Raw genomic sequence first — 17,042 nt, 5'->3', positions numbered from 1 at the left:
GTTATAATTTGTATATATTGACATAGATATAACTTCATATACTAAATATGTCAATAGTCACTCAATAATTTAGATGTTTAAAATAATTAGTCCTAGGTAATATATATATATCGCCTTTTTTTACATATTTACAAAACTATTATACATATTAGTCTTGATGACAAATTAAAATACTGCTACATTTTCATGAAATAAAATAATGTGAATAATTAATGATTTAAAACATAAATTTAATTAAATTTTTTCTATAAAAGCCTGAAAATTATAACGTATCTTTTTAATAAAAATTTTTATCTTCTAAAGTTTATATGTTATATTAGTGTTGCAATCATTATTTTAACTCTTTTTTATAAGACGTTTTATATTAGCTTAAACTTTTTACATGTATTTTGTACTATTAAAATTAAATACTACCTATTGCTTTCATATATTTTAAAATTATTAAAATATCATCTAATCTTAATTTTTATGGATTTATAAATTAATTTACAAAATAATTTATATTCAATGTGATCGTATATCAAAATAATACAATCTTAAGTAATATTATTTCCCAAATCCTAGTATTTAAAGAAATCCTACGTTATTATGAACTGAGCTACGCTGACATATGTGTATATAAAAGTTGATTTAACTAATTATAAAATATTCATGAATATGGAAAAATTAAAAACAAGTTATTAAAGCCTAATAAATTATTTTCTTAAATTGATTTACTCATTTTTATATAACTTTCTGTAATTTTAAAAGCAGTCCCTTTTTCTATAATCCTTTATATTTAATAATAATTGTGTTACATAAATATACTAAATATGCATGTATTCAATTAAATTTCTCACAAATTATATTTAAAAAATTTGTAGAATTTCATTTACATATTTCTTCTAAGTACAAATAAGGCATGTTGCGATTACTTATAATTGATAAAAATAATATTCCAAAATAAATATGTAGATATTACCAGATATTACATATCGTGCTAGAATAGTTGATATTAATTTTATATTTTTTGTTTTATAATTTTATGAAAATAATATCTATCAATGTTAATATTAATTAAAGCTATTTCATACGTACAAATAGAAGGATAATAGTGTGAAATTTCAGTCAGGAAATAGTTATTCTTATCCATTACGTGTAATTCATTCATCTATGCAGAGAATACATTATACATACACATACATTCAACAGGTGACTGTGGTAGGAGAAAAGAAGCGCGAATTGGGGACTAAAAAAAGGTAGCGTCTCGCCGTTCAGTAAGAATTAGTGACGACGACGGGAGTAACTGACTGTCTTTCAGTCACGTAGTCACGTTTGCCATGGCGTATGTGTAACAGTTCCTTTGATCGGCGTGTAGTGTTGCGTTTCATTGTGATTTAACAATATTAGTAAAATAAATATTACAATTCTTTATACAAGGTTTATTATGTGTGTATGGGAATAAATTAAACGGATAGCAATTTTTTATTTTAATATGAAAAATCGTATCGACAAAGAGTAACATAGTTTTGTGAATATTGATCGACAAATTGGCGGGATATTATTGTGCGTTTTACGATCTTAGAAAAGATACGACTGAAATAGGTTAGTCTCATTGTGCCATCATGCAACAAATGAAACGCGTGATGTATGTAAGTTGATGATACTCGTGATTTACACTAGTTGTAAGTGCAATTATTTATTTTGTTATTTGATGTTAATATTTATTCGAATTTTATTATTATTTGAATATATTGAATATTAAGGATATAATGAAAATATGAATTTTTTAATGTATTTTAATATACTAGAATGTTAAAAATTATATTCTACTTTAATTCTAATTCAATATTTACACAAAATTACATTTTTATCAATTAATCAACATATAATATTGACTTGTTTTAAAATTCGAAATATTTAACAAATTTTTTAATTATAGCATATTGTAATTATAATTATATTTATTGTACCATTCGTACATTATTCAATGTTTTTGGAATATGTAATATATCTACAATGTACATACAATCCCATAATCCTATTCCAACAAAGTACATAAATATGATGCAATACAGAAACAGAACAATATGCGAACAGAATAATATATATATTGTTCAGATAATCGTATGCTGCCCTTCTTAATTATTAGACTAATGCACTATGTGGCATCGTGCGAAATAAAAATATAGAGATAGATTCGTTAGATTAGATAGATATATTAGTCAAGAATAAAATTGGAAAATACATGTTAGAAAATAATAACTTGCAACATTTAAAAAATTTGAATTCCAATTCAAACAACTAGTTAATCTTATGTGACGTAAAAAAGTAAAATTTTTACGAACTTGTAATTTCATAAGATTTCGTTTAAAATCGAGTTACAATAATATCATATGTTAGTTTAATTAGTTTTTAATTTCAGCTTTTAAAGCCATTAAATTTCACTTTCGTGTATTATTCATAGCTTTCTTTTTTAATTAACATGCAATATTCTTACATTTAAAGGATCAGTAGATAATAATACAATAATATAATCTATTATAGTATCCGATGAATTTCTAGTAAATGTTTCAGTTTCTTATATATTTAGTTAAATAACTTTATCAAATGCTTGAAAGTACACATTTAATGTAATATATATATATATATAATATGACAATTACAACATTAATGTCATATAATTCACTGAATTCAAGTGATATTAACTTTATCAATAGTATAAAAATAATAAAATATATGTACATTGTAGATTATCTTCGTGTCAATCTTGCTAATCAGATTACATACAGATATACGTATTTGGCGGCGTATTTAAATATTCTCTGCGTTTGTTTTCAAACTTAGTTTCTCTACATATAATATGTAATATTACATAACTCCGAGTAATTCCATTATGATTAAATATAGAATTCAGATGTAGTGATAGTGGTGTTTTTTTTTCAGCATCTCCGTGAAAACGTATGATTTCGAAGTCCAGAAGAAGAGTGAAAAGAATCGCTATTACTAATATCTGACATTTGCGTGAACATGATGTAATGCGAGTGAACCAATAGTTTACAAAGTTGATTAAATCCTGATGATATCCTCCAGAGTAACTTGACGCGAAAATTTCTTGCCTGCTATTACAAAATTGTTATTGATAGCGATTAAAAGCATTATTAATAACCGTCAATTTCAAATATAGATACGGTTTATAATTTAAATAATTCAAAACATCGTGCTGTCGTTCGTATACCAGTGACCAATTCTACAAACAATATGGGTCTATTCCGGAAGGTTAATGGTAAGTACTTTGCAATCTTAAAATTCTTAAGAATCTAAAACTCTTCAAATTTCACAGTCTTGTACATTGCAAATGTTTATTCGTATTTCTTGTTATTCTCTTGCCGATTTAATTTTTCATGGATTTTTCAATAAGATTGATCAATTTATTTTCGTATTTACATAATAAACAATTAATTGTATATGTATATATATACATATTACATAAAGTTTATATACAGGGTGCTCACGCTATTAGTTCGCAGCGATAAACGATAAATATGAGAAAAAAAACGAAAGGAAAAAGATAAACGATTCAAAGTGAACTACATATTTTTTTTTACGTATATCTTTTTGCATACACTGAATTCTCTCAACGTTCTACGAAAAAAAGTATTGATGTAACATAGTCGAAAACTGGTTAGTTTAAAATAGTATTATAGTAATATATTTTAAATTTAATTTTGTAGAGTGTCATGAAAAATAAGGAAAGATGTAACGCAGTACTTTCCTATTTATGTTTTCTTTGTTCTACATGTAATAAATTCTGCAAAATTGAAACTAATCTTAAAATATTCTTGAAACTACCTCGCTTATGTTACTGTGAAATGCGTATACATTTTTACACTTGTGAAAAGTATATTATCGCAAATATGTAATTTATTCTTCTCCTCTTGTATTTTTTCCCACACTTACAGAAGAACGCTGAGAACTAATAGCGTGAACGTGGACACCCTGTATATAACCAAATATTATATAACCTTTTGTTTATATTTAAAAAAGGTCACTATTATTATATCTTGCTTCTTCTTTGTGCATATAACATAATGTGAAAATACAATTCATAGAATAATAATTAGACTGTAAAATAAACATTGAAAAGAATGTTATTAAATAATAATTAACTATGTAGTATTGTTAGAAAATGGATTTCTTAACTCTTACACTGACATGTAAAAGCATATGGCCGTGCTAAAGGCACTTTTAGGAAAAATTAAATTTTGATGTACGAAATTACATTTTTTCGAGAAAGAAAGTACTGGCTTTTCATTAATCTTTTATTATTTTATTCTTTATTTAAAATAATAATAATAATTATTTTTTATTTCATCTTTGATTACTTCACTTAATTCCGAACAAAGTTCTTAATTTCTTTCTCTTATTCAAATAAGAATATGTAATCTGAAAGTATGGTATTTTTTTATCAAAATAAATCATTAATCATAAATTTATCGTACACTGATTGTTACAGTCGGTTAATTTGTAACAATGTAGAAACATACGTACGTACATAATTATATAACAATTATGTTATGCAATAGATATTATTTTAGTGAATTCAATGTGCACAATATGTATTTGTTACCGTTCAGCAGAGAACTAAACAAGCGTTAATGATAACATTATTTTTATACAGAGAAGCTGATCGTATTTTGTATTTTATTAAGTGAAATTTTCATCTTTTATAACACGTAACGCAAATAATGCACTGTCCATTATTTTCTATGTGCAGAGTTAGAGTTTTATTGCAAATCAATAATTTTCTTTTATACATAGGACTTGTTCAAAAATATTTTCTTTACCTTTCAACTCATATATTTGTAATACTATTGATATGTATATTTACAAAATTTTATAAATTAAGTTATTGAAGAAAAACTTTGTTCTTGAATATATCAGAAGTGTTATAACAATTAACATTTTAATAATCTAATTAAGCTAATTAATTTTTTTAGTTCTTAAATTAGTTTCGCCATCGTGAAATTAAAAATAATTGCCATAGCTGTTGTCTTGATATAATTTAAATCTAAGCGTTACTAATTTATAGATTGGATAATTATCTAAAAAAAAAAAAAAAATCCTCATTGATATCACCCTGAGATATGTCATTAGGATTATACATCTGTACGTCATTCAACTTTAACTTCACAGATATGTACACGTATGCAAGGATATATTTTGAATAACATATATCATACTTGTGAGATTTCAAATAGGATTGAGATATGTTTGGGATATGTTGGAGGTAGATTTGGGTTAGATCTGTGTCAGGTTTGAAAAAACGAAAATATAACATAAGACGAGTTATTATGGGAGCATAAATTTTCAGTCGAATGGATATCGAACGTTTGAGTAAATATTTGTTTGTTGAGTCATTTCTTAATAGAACGTCTACAACCTTGCTTCAAGCCATCCACAAATGGATCAAACGCAATACCACGCCATAAATAATAGAATTTCCTATTGTTGGAAATTTTATAAGAATTTAAATAAAGAACTCAGCGGATCATAGAATAAATTACGTTAGGGCGGACACTAATGCGTACACCCAAAATATAGAACGTGTTTAATGCAAAGAAAGCAAATATTCTACGGTGTATGTACTCGTAAACAACTCTATACATAGCTTCGTACTTTGATAATCGAATATGTAATTGCAGATCATTTTATCGTGGCTGAAATATTCCCAATGTCTGTTAATGATGATATAATATGAAATTTGGCATGAATCGTACCTAAACTTAACCGAACCTAATTGAAATTTACTTACGATATGCATAGATGCATATAGTATTGACGACATTTTTGAATATGTCTATGAAAATAAAGTCAAACGATAGAGATAAGAAAAAGAAAATAAAGGCAATTATATACATAGATAAGTAATTATGTAATATACTCGCAACATTAAGTTTGATAACATATGTCAATTCTGCTAGTAAGTTACAACATGTATGTTATTATTATTTAAATTACTATTACTATATCTTGAAATTCGTTTTGATGCTTTTATTACATTATCTACGATCGTAAATAATGTTAAATAAAATATGTAAATGACTAGTTGACCAAACTATGAATCATACAAATACGGTTGTCGTCAATGAGCAACGTTATGTATCGTTAATTGCACTGTATTTGTCATGTTTTAATAATTTCACAATATACATGGTGTCCCAAAGTATGTGGAAGTTAATTGTAGGATCGATTCTATACATCAAGACAATGAATATTCGTGCACGTAAATATTATTTTTCAAGTCATAATCAATTTAGTTTTACGTTAGAGATATGTAGATATACTGACAGTTGTGATTAAAATGATTCAGCTGACGGACTTTCTTTCAACTTTACTCATTCTTTGTGTTTCTCTCTCTTTTTGAAGAAACAATGACGACAGAATTTCCACCATTACTGATTATCATTAAAATTTCATTTATTTGGCTCAGAGCGAGCGAAACAAAAAAGAAAAAGTTCGTCGGTTGATTTATTGACCTATGGCAGCTTTAATTTATTTATATGAATTTTTCTCATCGTTTTAACGTCTAGAATCAACGCTATAGAACGTGGACATGGAAAACGTACTTTAAAAATAATCGTTGTGTATTATTGTATATATATACATAAATATATACATACGTAACTTAAGACTTTTATCAAATGCTATAACGTACCGTTGTCTTTTTACGTAGTAAACAAATTGATATTTTTGTTTCATCCGTTATTTATTATTATTGTTGACCTTCGCATTTTCGTTATTTCTGGCAGCATAAGAACATCTACAGGAAGAAGATGTTTGATTTTACTCGAATAATATCGCGATAGAACGTTTTTATCTCCAAGGTTATCTTTTTCAAATTCGTACAATCATCGAAATGCTTTAACAATAATATTATTTTATTATCGTATTATTGTCATTTATAAAGAAGACAAAATCTATATTAGGTATGTACCGGTGATTCTGAAAGTGGCCTAAGTCTATTTAGATTACAATAATCTAAAATCATCTTTGCAAGGTAATAGATATTGAACCATTGGATTGAGTTGATTGTTGCGTGGTTAAATAGAATCCAGTTTATGCTTCGAACGGAGCGCTTTAAATATCTCGAAACGAAAAATAAATGACACAGCCATTTTCATAATCACCGGCGCATAATTAGCATATCAGCCTTCAAATGATCGTAGACAACGAAAATCGTTTTATACGATGGAAAAGTAGTTTTGAAGCTTATGTCGGTATGAAAATATGTAATTTAGGAGATGTACATTTATTATTAATTTCCACGTATCTTTGAACAATAAATAAATAACTAGTTCATACTATCAATAAATATCAAATTTAATATGATTCATATACATTGAAATTTTCTTTGTACGCTTTTCCGCGTTATAAAGGTGTAAAATCGCAAACTTAATCGTTTCACCACCTTCTAAAATAGATATATTTACACAATTGTGTATACTATATTATATATATAAATCCCATTCATTTCTTTCACTTAGACGTGAAAGTAAATGTGTTATAATTAATTTCGGATTTCAGTGATAACTAATTATGAAAAGGAATGATGTTGAATGACAAACTTTATTGCTTGCAATGCATCTTATATAAAAGCAAATATTTTATTCTTCGTAACGCTCCTTCGTGTTGCCAAAATAGCGAAAGTATGTAAGCGAACAAGGATGAGCGAAATACTTCGTACATGTACATGGAAGTTATTAATATCATTACACATGGTGTTCCACTCGAAATAGATGATTTAATTACTTGCTTTAATCACGATGAAATTAACTTGATGAATTGCAAGGAACCGTGGCAATTTCCTATTTCCGATTAGTAAACGGTACATACTTCCTTTTATGTAGAAACTTTCCCTACTTCCGTAATATGCACTTCTAAGGTATTTTAAATATATATAAATTTTCTATATAAACAGATTATTAATTACCGAAGGTTTTCCAGATTATAATATTTTAAGTATTCTCGTATAATATGTTGTCTAAAATCCAGCATTTTTTCTTTTGATGCTGCAAACTTCTTATTTGTCGTGTATTGCACGTAAATACCACATATGTAGGTATTCAATTCTACAAAATTTGATTCTATTTTTTAAAATACTTCCAAACTCCTGTAAAAGACAAAAGAAAACTTGCAAGAAATCTCGTTTCAATGTTTGATCTTCAATATTCATTTTTATCTTCTTGCCTTTTTAGATGTCACGCACTATGAAAAAAAAAAATATTGGAAGCTACAAATTCGTATAAAAAATAGAATAGGATTGTAAACTTCAGCTTGTTCAATAATTTGTTTCTTATTATGACTGGAATTTGCTGATATGTAAGATTAATCTCTTATCTTTTGATGACAGTGTTCCCTCCTGTACTATCTTGCTACATGCGAACAATATTTTCTTGTCGCTTTTAAAAATCGCTCTTGTTTATACCTCGAGCAATGATGCGAGCTTGACACCAATCAATTGAACGGCAATTAGAAACAGAGATATGACTCAACTACGACCTTAAAGAACGTATGCTACTGAAGAAATTTATCGCGTTACTAGAATACTATTGAAAAATTGTCAAATTTCAAAGACTCATCATTTTATTAATATTCATTCGAATTTGACGCAATGGAAAGAAGATTAAAGCTGAAACTACTCGAGTTTCAATCAACTTCTTAGGATTACGAAACCTAACTATCCTTGCGATACGCTTTGATTCCGCATCAAGTTCTTTCGCAAATTACCGAAGATGATTTTACGCGAGGTTTGTCCACGACCCTATAACCTGATTGTTGAATCAAGTTCGTCCGATTCTTATAGCTGCCTGGTTTTTATATTCGTATGTTTCTAACCTTCTTGGCACTTTTCCAATTCGTGCCGAATTTATCTGTGTATTTTATAACCTTCGACCAACTCCTTAACTACGAACTGAATTCATTTCGAAATTTTCTTTATTTCATCTTGTTGACATCTCGATATTTCACAAAGTCTTTGCAAAAGTTTCGTTCCCCCTGCCATCTCCTCGTTAATATCAAGTTTGTTTGCACCTAAGTATGTAATTCCATTCTAGCGTCTCTTTGATTTCGCATCAGGTTTTATCCTTGTTTTTATATAATACTTCAAAGAACTACGTGACTCTCGTCATGTTTGTCGGCGTATATTACTAAGAGACTGATGAACCTCTTGCGTTGCTTTCTGAAGGAAAACGTTTTATTCGTCAAAGTAGTGACATTCGCAATTTCTCTCAAGGGAAACCAGCTTATAAATATCGTCTTTATATACGTACGTTACTACTTTGGAAGTTAAAAAACCTGTCCAATATTTCTTATTTGTGAATTGTTAACAATGTAATGACCGTTTAGGCGTCAAAAGATAACGTATATGACGAATTATTACTAAAATTATTGCTGCGGATATTTTACGTACTTACATCGCCTACTGTAATCGCAAAGTCTTTCTAAGAAAACAGCCAGTGATATTAATGAGCCAGAATGATGAAGACGACATCCTTGTTCCTATCTACGTGATACTGCAAGGTCGCATATTGTACACGTTGCTCAGCCAGATTTTGAGTAGAAACTTCTTATACAGGGTGGTTGGTAACTGGTGGTGCAAGCGAAAAGGGGGTGATTCTACGCGAAAAAAGAAGTCGAAAATATCGAATACAAATTTTTCGTTCGAGGCTTTGTTTTCGAGAAAATCGATTTTGAATTTTCGCTCGGTACGCGTGCGGCACGTTATAACGGATCTCACTGCAGATCGTTGTTTCGATGAAAAAATTAAAAAAAAATTAAGCTAGTCATCTTTTCCATTTATTTAGCAAGTTACTAACTTAAAGTCGAAAATATAGAATGAAAATTTTTTTTTTTAATTTTTCCATCGAGACAACGATCTACAGTGAGATCCGTTATAACGAGACGCGATAAAGTGCACGCGTACCGAGCGAAAATTCAAAGTCGATTTTCTCGAAAACAAAGCCTCGAACGAAAAATTTGTATTCTATATTTTCGACTTCTTTTTTCGCGTAGAATCACCCCCTTTCTGCTTGTACCACCAACCACCCTGTATATTCTTCTGCTTTTTCTGATCATAATTCTACGAATTACTATCTCTTTCTAAGCTCAGATAGACATCTGCATATCGATCAAATGAAAAACGGAGAAACTACTTTTCACTTTCTGGAAACAAACCTTTCCACAGCCCATGTGTAGATTGAGAAATGAAGATCGTGTTGAACGTCAAGAATTGAGAATCAAGATCACGCGAAGACGTAGTAGTATAGGTCACTGGATTGGTCTTAATCTGAGCTATAACGCTGTAACGATAAAAGCATACATATAGTCCTATTTGTAAAGAAAGAAACATCGACGATCGTAAAATCTAGAAGAAATACGACCTTAAAAAAATATCATGTCTGTCATCATTGTTTTCTTCTGATGTTTTCTTTTTATCATTCATAATAAATGAGATATTCAAGGTGCTCGAGTTATATGCAACATTCTGTATATCTCAATTAATAATAATATAGTTATCTGATTATTATATACTGAAAATACTAAGCAGCCTGAATAGAAATTCCATTGTAGTTCGTACTGTGTTAAAACTTGTTAAATATTAACTACAGTATCAATGTTCCTTTGATTCTTAAACATAACCTTTAAATTGTAAATAAAATTTTCTAACTCTGACGTTCTTATCAAACAAAATATACATATGTACATATATTTCAGACAGAATACCGAGGAGAGCGATTCTAGGCGCGATGATGTTTTTAGCTTGTATGTTTTCATACATGATTCGTACAAATTTGTCGATTACCATTGTTGCTATGGTAAATGCAACTAGTAAAAGTGGAGCAAGTGGTCCAGCATGTTCTGCCCCCATCGTCACTAATAGCAGTAACAGTACTTATAAACCTACTATACTTCCAGACGTAAGTATTTTTTTAATTACACATGCAACAAAATATTTAGCATATTCCGCAGCCAGAACACAGCTTTTATATCGTGCATTGTATGACAAATTATTTTATACGAGAAGCGCATGATATACACAGTACGTTATTACCAAAGATTCAGATATAAGTAGAATCATTTTTTCTGCTTCATCGTCGAGTAAACTAAACTTGAAGACGTTTTAGATTTACTGAATATATCTTGTGCAGTTTTTTCTTGTTATCAACATTAAAAGCATGGAAAATTTAATTTTATCTATGCACCCGTTAGCGATTGTGTTTTGTTTACACAAACAATTAGATACATCTTCTTTTTTTTATGGATGTGTTTGTGGTAAACATTACTATTACAAACTGCTTTCTTGAGTCATATGCAATAACATCTTTATAGCCAATTAATTATGTTTTATCAAAGTGTTGACTTCCTATGAAAATTCAAAGAATGGAAATCGATCATTTTACGCGTGCACATAGAAATCGCTTGAGGCAAAAACAAGCAACAACCATTGAAAGATATAAATTTTCAACATTTCCAACGTTTTTAACCGTTCGCAACTCACAGTAATGTTAGCCGATCCCGATAAAACTTTCAGTATATATATATAGCTGACATAAATGTACAAAACGTATTGTTTAAATTTTTATTACAGGCTCAGATAAAAAAGGTGTAAAAGATGACCTTTAGCGTCTTTTTCTCGATTCCGATCAACTACAATCTTTTTAAAATCTTTTTCACGCATCATTTAATAAACTAGTTCTTCTAATTTTTCAAAGAAATTCAAATAGTTAGGTTTAGTTTTAGAGAGTCTTATACCACACTTTACATAAATGTCAACACACAAATGCCTTCGCGCAAATTAGGATTCGTACATGTATCTACGATCTTGTTATAATTTTTCAAAAAGGTATGAACACAAATATGAAATTTTCTATGCATAATTCAATAAAAATACAAAAGATCATCGAACTCTAAGACACAGGGTGCTAAAATAACGAAGAAAAGATCTAATATTGAACGATAAAATAAAGAGACTAACTATGTTTGGTCCTAAATGTTTTTCATATTATGTTGATTGGGTGTAAATGAATGAATTGCACTAGTAGGAAGTGCGTAAAAAAGTAAAGATATTATCATGGATAGAGTAACGGTGTAAAGTGTAAAGCGTAAGGGATTGCATCTATAGAAGATTATTTCCGTTGTTATAAACTGTTAGTTTTAGGATTAATTGTGTTTAATATGTGTATTTTTGTTTAGAAATGTTTATTTTTGTTTTGTGTAATACTTTTGTTTAGAATTACTAACTACCAATTAAAATTTCGTAAAATAAGAATGTAACGATAATTTCATTAAATTGTTTGTTATTTGCTATACATTAGATCAATACCACATTTTCATCTTACAGTATGGCGAACGATTTGAGTGGAATCAGCATATACAAGGTCTTTTACTTTCTGGCTATTTTTACGGAGTTATCCCAGCAAGTGTACCTGCTGGTCTTTTAGCTGAAAGATATGGAGGTTCGAAAGTAGTAGCGTAAGTATAGTTTCCAATTATATGTACGATATATGTATGTATACCTTATTATTTCGCATTACATTTTATAATCCTTTACATGTATTTTACCTATTTCTTGTATAACCTTTTAATATAGATTTGCAACGTTGATACCTGCAGTACTAAACCTTTTGATGCCTTGGGCTTCTGGTATACATTATGGTTTAGTGTTTGCACTTCGTTTTTTGATGGGCTTCTTTGGAGTAAGTCACTCACTAAATTATTTATCATTTATAAATTATTGTTTTTCCATTTCCATTAAATTTCTTACTAAATAAGATAGTTCTATAGAAGCGTACATAAAATTTTTAGACTTGGACATCTTAAAGACGCTTTTAAGGCGTCGAGTTATATCTTTGAAAAGTCTGCTACAATACAAAACAGTACGATTATCGACGTCTTGTGAACGTCTATTCACTACACAAATATTACGTAAATAAAACGGCTTTGTGTTGTATGAGTAATGGATATATCAATAATTTAGAAATCTAAACTAGACAGAAAATTTTGTTCATACGTGTTTTGATGACTGAAGACTGGCTATTATTAGATAGGCAGTCTAGACAGTTTTCTATCTAAAAAAAAAACAGAGTTTACATCTTATTAACTCTACTAACCGATTAGAGCTACGTTTAATATACACTGGTTTCTATAAAACTATGGAATTTTTGTAGAAAACATTTTTTATGAAATTTTAATTGTAGCAAAGATATTTTAGGTGATATATCCTTTGTATATTTAGCTGATCATAAAGGACTTCATTGTGTGTTTATTATTGTTAATAACGTGCGATAATGTAATCAAGATAAATTTTTACTATTAAACTAAATTCATAGGCAGCTGTTTATCCTGCTCTTCATGCAATGATTGCAAGATGGGTTCCTCCTAGCGAGAAGGGTATATTTGTATGGACAATGCAAGGTATTTACATAAAAATTAAATACAAAAGTAATAAATCGAACATAATATAATTTGAGATATCGTTTTTTAGGTGGACCTTTTGGAACTGTAGTCACGTTTACATTATGTGGCCAAATAATTAGTGCTTTTGGTTGGAAAGCTGCATATTATGTTACGAGTGTTCTTATACTGATTTTTTATGCTTTATGGGTTCTTCTTATATATGATACCCCTGATCTTCATCCAAATATCACAGAAAGTGAAAAAGCTCACATCAAAGAACAAATAGGTACTTCTGTCTCTAAACAGAAAGTAAGTATAAATATTAGCGCTATATACATTTAATTATATATATATAATTAAATATTAATGTCGAACTATAGGTAAAATTACCAGTGAGAGCTGTTGCTACATCAGTACCGTTCATAGTTCTGTTATGGGCTCATTTTGCAAACATGTGGGGTATATACTTCATCGCTACAAACGGACCAAAGTATACATTGGAAGTTCTTGGTTTTAATATGAAATCGGTACACTGTCTTGTTTATGTATTGTTTAAAATGAATTTATATAACCTAAACTAAAGTTAATTTAATTATATCTAGGGAGGGTCAATTACAGGATTACCTTACATAGCAAGACTTGGCGCTGGTGTATTGTTTGCTGCAGCTGGTGATTATGTTCGAAAGAAAAATATTCTTACTTTAAAATGGATTAGAAAAATATTTATGATTTTCTGTAAGTAAATTTAAATGGAAATTGGTTTGATAAATTTTATTTGATAACGATAAATAAATAAAATTTCTTGTTTAATAGCACATATGGGTCCTGCATTTGCTTTGATTATAATGACGTACGTTGGTTGTGATGCAGTAACTGCAATCGTTATGTTAATAGTAGCACTAACTTTTAATGGAGCTGCATGCCAGACCAGTTTACAAAATCATCAAGATCTTGCACCGAATTTTGCTGGTTCTTTGTATGGTATTATGAATACTTTTGGCAGTTTTGCTGGATTTATTATTCCACCAGTTATTGGCGTTTTAACAAATGAAAGGGTATGGATTAATCAAGTATAAAATTTTTAATACTCCATTATAATCGAACAAGTTATATTTGAACAATTAAGAAAATTTCTAAATTTAAATCTAAATTCTGAATATAAAATTTTTTATTTACTATTTCTTGTTAATAGAATGGAGTAGAAGAATGGCGTGTTATGTTCTGGATTTCATCAGCAGTTTTTACATCTGCAACAGTACTCTTTTGGTTATTTGGTTCAGCAGAAATTCAACCATGGAATGATTTAAGTCAGCAGAAAGTACAGACGATTCCTGATGAAGAAACACGAATGACTGAAATACCGACTAAAGAATCACGTGTGGAAGAAGAAGAAGAAGACAATGAATATAAAGCATCATTATAATTAAAAAATTGTATCTTTAAAGAAGATAATACTATATTCATTTTTATTAATTTATTTAATTCAACATAAACTGCATTAATATGTCTGATCATTTCATAAGCAGTACGAATATTACGTTTTCTGAAAGGGATAGGTCAGCAATTATTAGTAATCAATACGCTGTCATTTGCTTGTCAATTTGTCGATCTCTCTTTTAATCATTTTTTATTATATTATTACTAACATTTTGTAAAATACTCGATTATTCCTTCACTGCTCTAATAATACATTAAAAGTATGCATACTTGACCAAATAAATGCTTATAATATAAATCTTAACAATAAGCGTATTAAAACTATACAATTTAATGTGATTCATATGCATATATGTATGTGAAAAATTTATATAGCATTATCTACTTATATATGATATCGTCAATTTATATTACAAATCTTTGTAATATATTAGCGATGCTAATATTTTCTGGAACATTATACGTTTATATGAATACCTTTCAAGAATTTCTACTGTAATTAGTTAAAGGAGTTGATTCTTCCGAAATTGAGGTAAATTATTAGTTAAAAATATTAAGGACTAAGTACTTGCAGTCACTTGTAGCAAGAAAAATGGCTAATTGTTCAAATATTCGTACGATTCGGAGCTTCTAAGGATAGGTGCCATGCGTTCCTCACGAGTTGTTTTGCCAGAAGATATTCTCGCTTGTCTCATATCATGGCTAATTCCTTAGAAAAAAGTGACTAACTAGCGATTATTTGACTTCGTTGTTTCAACATTGCGTCTTTAACTTATTGTAACGAATTAATGATATATGAAAAGTACAAAGCTCTCTGTCCTGAGTGTACAGTAAATAATTTTATATCCTAATTATCCCAAAAGTGATGTCATTTTAAATGCAGAAATAGTTAAAAATATTAGATTTTTTACATTAATAAAATATCCAAACATCATACTAGACTATCTATTAAAACTTAAGAAATACTCTCGACTACGTTTCTTAATTTCGTGCCAAATCGAATTAGTTTCAATGTAAGTCATAGTATATACTTATCGTGAATACAACAGTATCATAATCTTAATAGTACTTCCAGCGTTTTGAATGCATTACATGAATGAAATTTTGTTAATACTAACGTACAACTTGTTATGTCACGTACACTATATATTATTCCTAAACCATTTATGTATCTACTTGTTTGTGAACTTAATATCATTCACATTGATCCTATTCGGTTGGTCGTCCTCCCCATCTATCCGCCGCTTCCTGTACCTCACCTTTTCATACATCATCGATATATTCGCAAACCTTAATATTGAGATCTTTTAACATCTCTGATTTCTCTTCCTCTACTCTTCTTGCATTTATCGTACCAACATTCTTTTCCCGTTTCTCGTCGATGTTTTCTCTTCTATTGATCATTTATAAATAGATTAAACTTGATGTTAAGAATTCTTCCGTTAGTCTCTACTACGAGTTGACTATATTTACCGTTCTTTTATATACATGTATATTCTTCTTATGTATAAAAATGCTTATCTCATCTTATGCACATCTTTTTCCTCTTCAGTTTATTGTTTATCAACGCGTTGAGTACGAAGATATGATCCCTCGTTCCTGTTTTCGTTGGAAAAGCCGCTTGATTCTCTCTCAAGATTCTGCTTCTCTCTATTCACTTTCTTAGCCTTGCATTCAGCACTGTTCCCAAGCGCTTATAACACACACATTATAAATATTGTTTATAAAACCACATATATAAAATGTACAGTTGTAAATATAAGAATGAATATGATATCACCATGGGAACTCCCAATATCAATATGCAGAAGTATATATGACTTGACTTTATACAAAAAAACATAGCATGAGCAATATAATATATTTATAATATATTTAATTTATATATAATCTACAATGTGCGATATGCAAAAATTACAGAAATAGATCTTTTTACACATGTATGTATTTCATTATAATTAATTTAAAAATCATATACAAGATATAGCTATACGTAATTTGTGTAATTATCTTTATGTTAGGTTTATGTTACAATATAATGCAATTACTGAATATATTATATTATATGTATATAGTTGCATTGTGATGTGCATAGCTTGCCCTGAGGATACTTTAATAATAGTGTATGCGCATTTATTTTTGTCAAATAAACATTCTAAAAGTGTTAT

The 17,042-nt window shown here is 28.8% G+C and overlaps 1 protein-coding gene across 2 annotated transcripts; it reads left to right on the top strand.

Moving 5' to 3' along the window:
* Positions 1-1,235: 1,235 nt before the first annotated feature.
* LOC117235666 (sialin-like) lies at positions 1,236-17,039 on the top strand. Of its 2 annotated transcripts, none has more exons than XM_033497921.1 (11): positions 1,236-1,664; positions 2,926-3,265; positions 10,756-10,958; positions 12,383-12,513; positions 12,632-12,737; positions 13,371-13,455; positions 13,526-13,746; positions 13,818-13,964; positions 14,040-14,172; positions 14,251-14,492; positions 14,630-17,039. In XM_033497921.1, the coding sequence occupies exons 2-11, from the start codon at positions 3,241-3,243 to the stop codon at positions 14,858-14,860; spliced, it is 1,524 nt and encodes a 507-aa protein (XP_033353812.1). In that variant the 5' UTR covers positions 1,236-1,664; positions 2,926-3,240; the 3' UTR covers positions 14,861-17,039. The 2 variants fall into 2 exon arrangements, with proteins under 2 accessions (XP_033353812.1, XP_033353813.1); XM_033497922.1 differs by having other exon boundaries at positions 1,245-1,584.
* Positions 17,040-17,042: the final 3 nt, after the last annotated feature.

Source organism: Bombus vosnesenskii, unplaced genomic scaffold (genome assembly GCF_011952255.1).
Source record: "Bombus vosnesenskii isolate JDL3184/JDL3185 unplaced genomic scaffold, Bvos_JDL3184-5_v1.1 scf7180000013319, whole genome shotgun sequence".
Classification (NCBI taxonomy): Eukaryota; Metazoa; Arthropoda; class Insecta; order Hymenoptera; family Apidae; genus Bombus; species Bombus vosnesenskii.
This window is presented reverse-complemented; position numbering and strand designations above follow the sequence as displayed.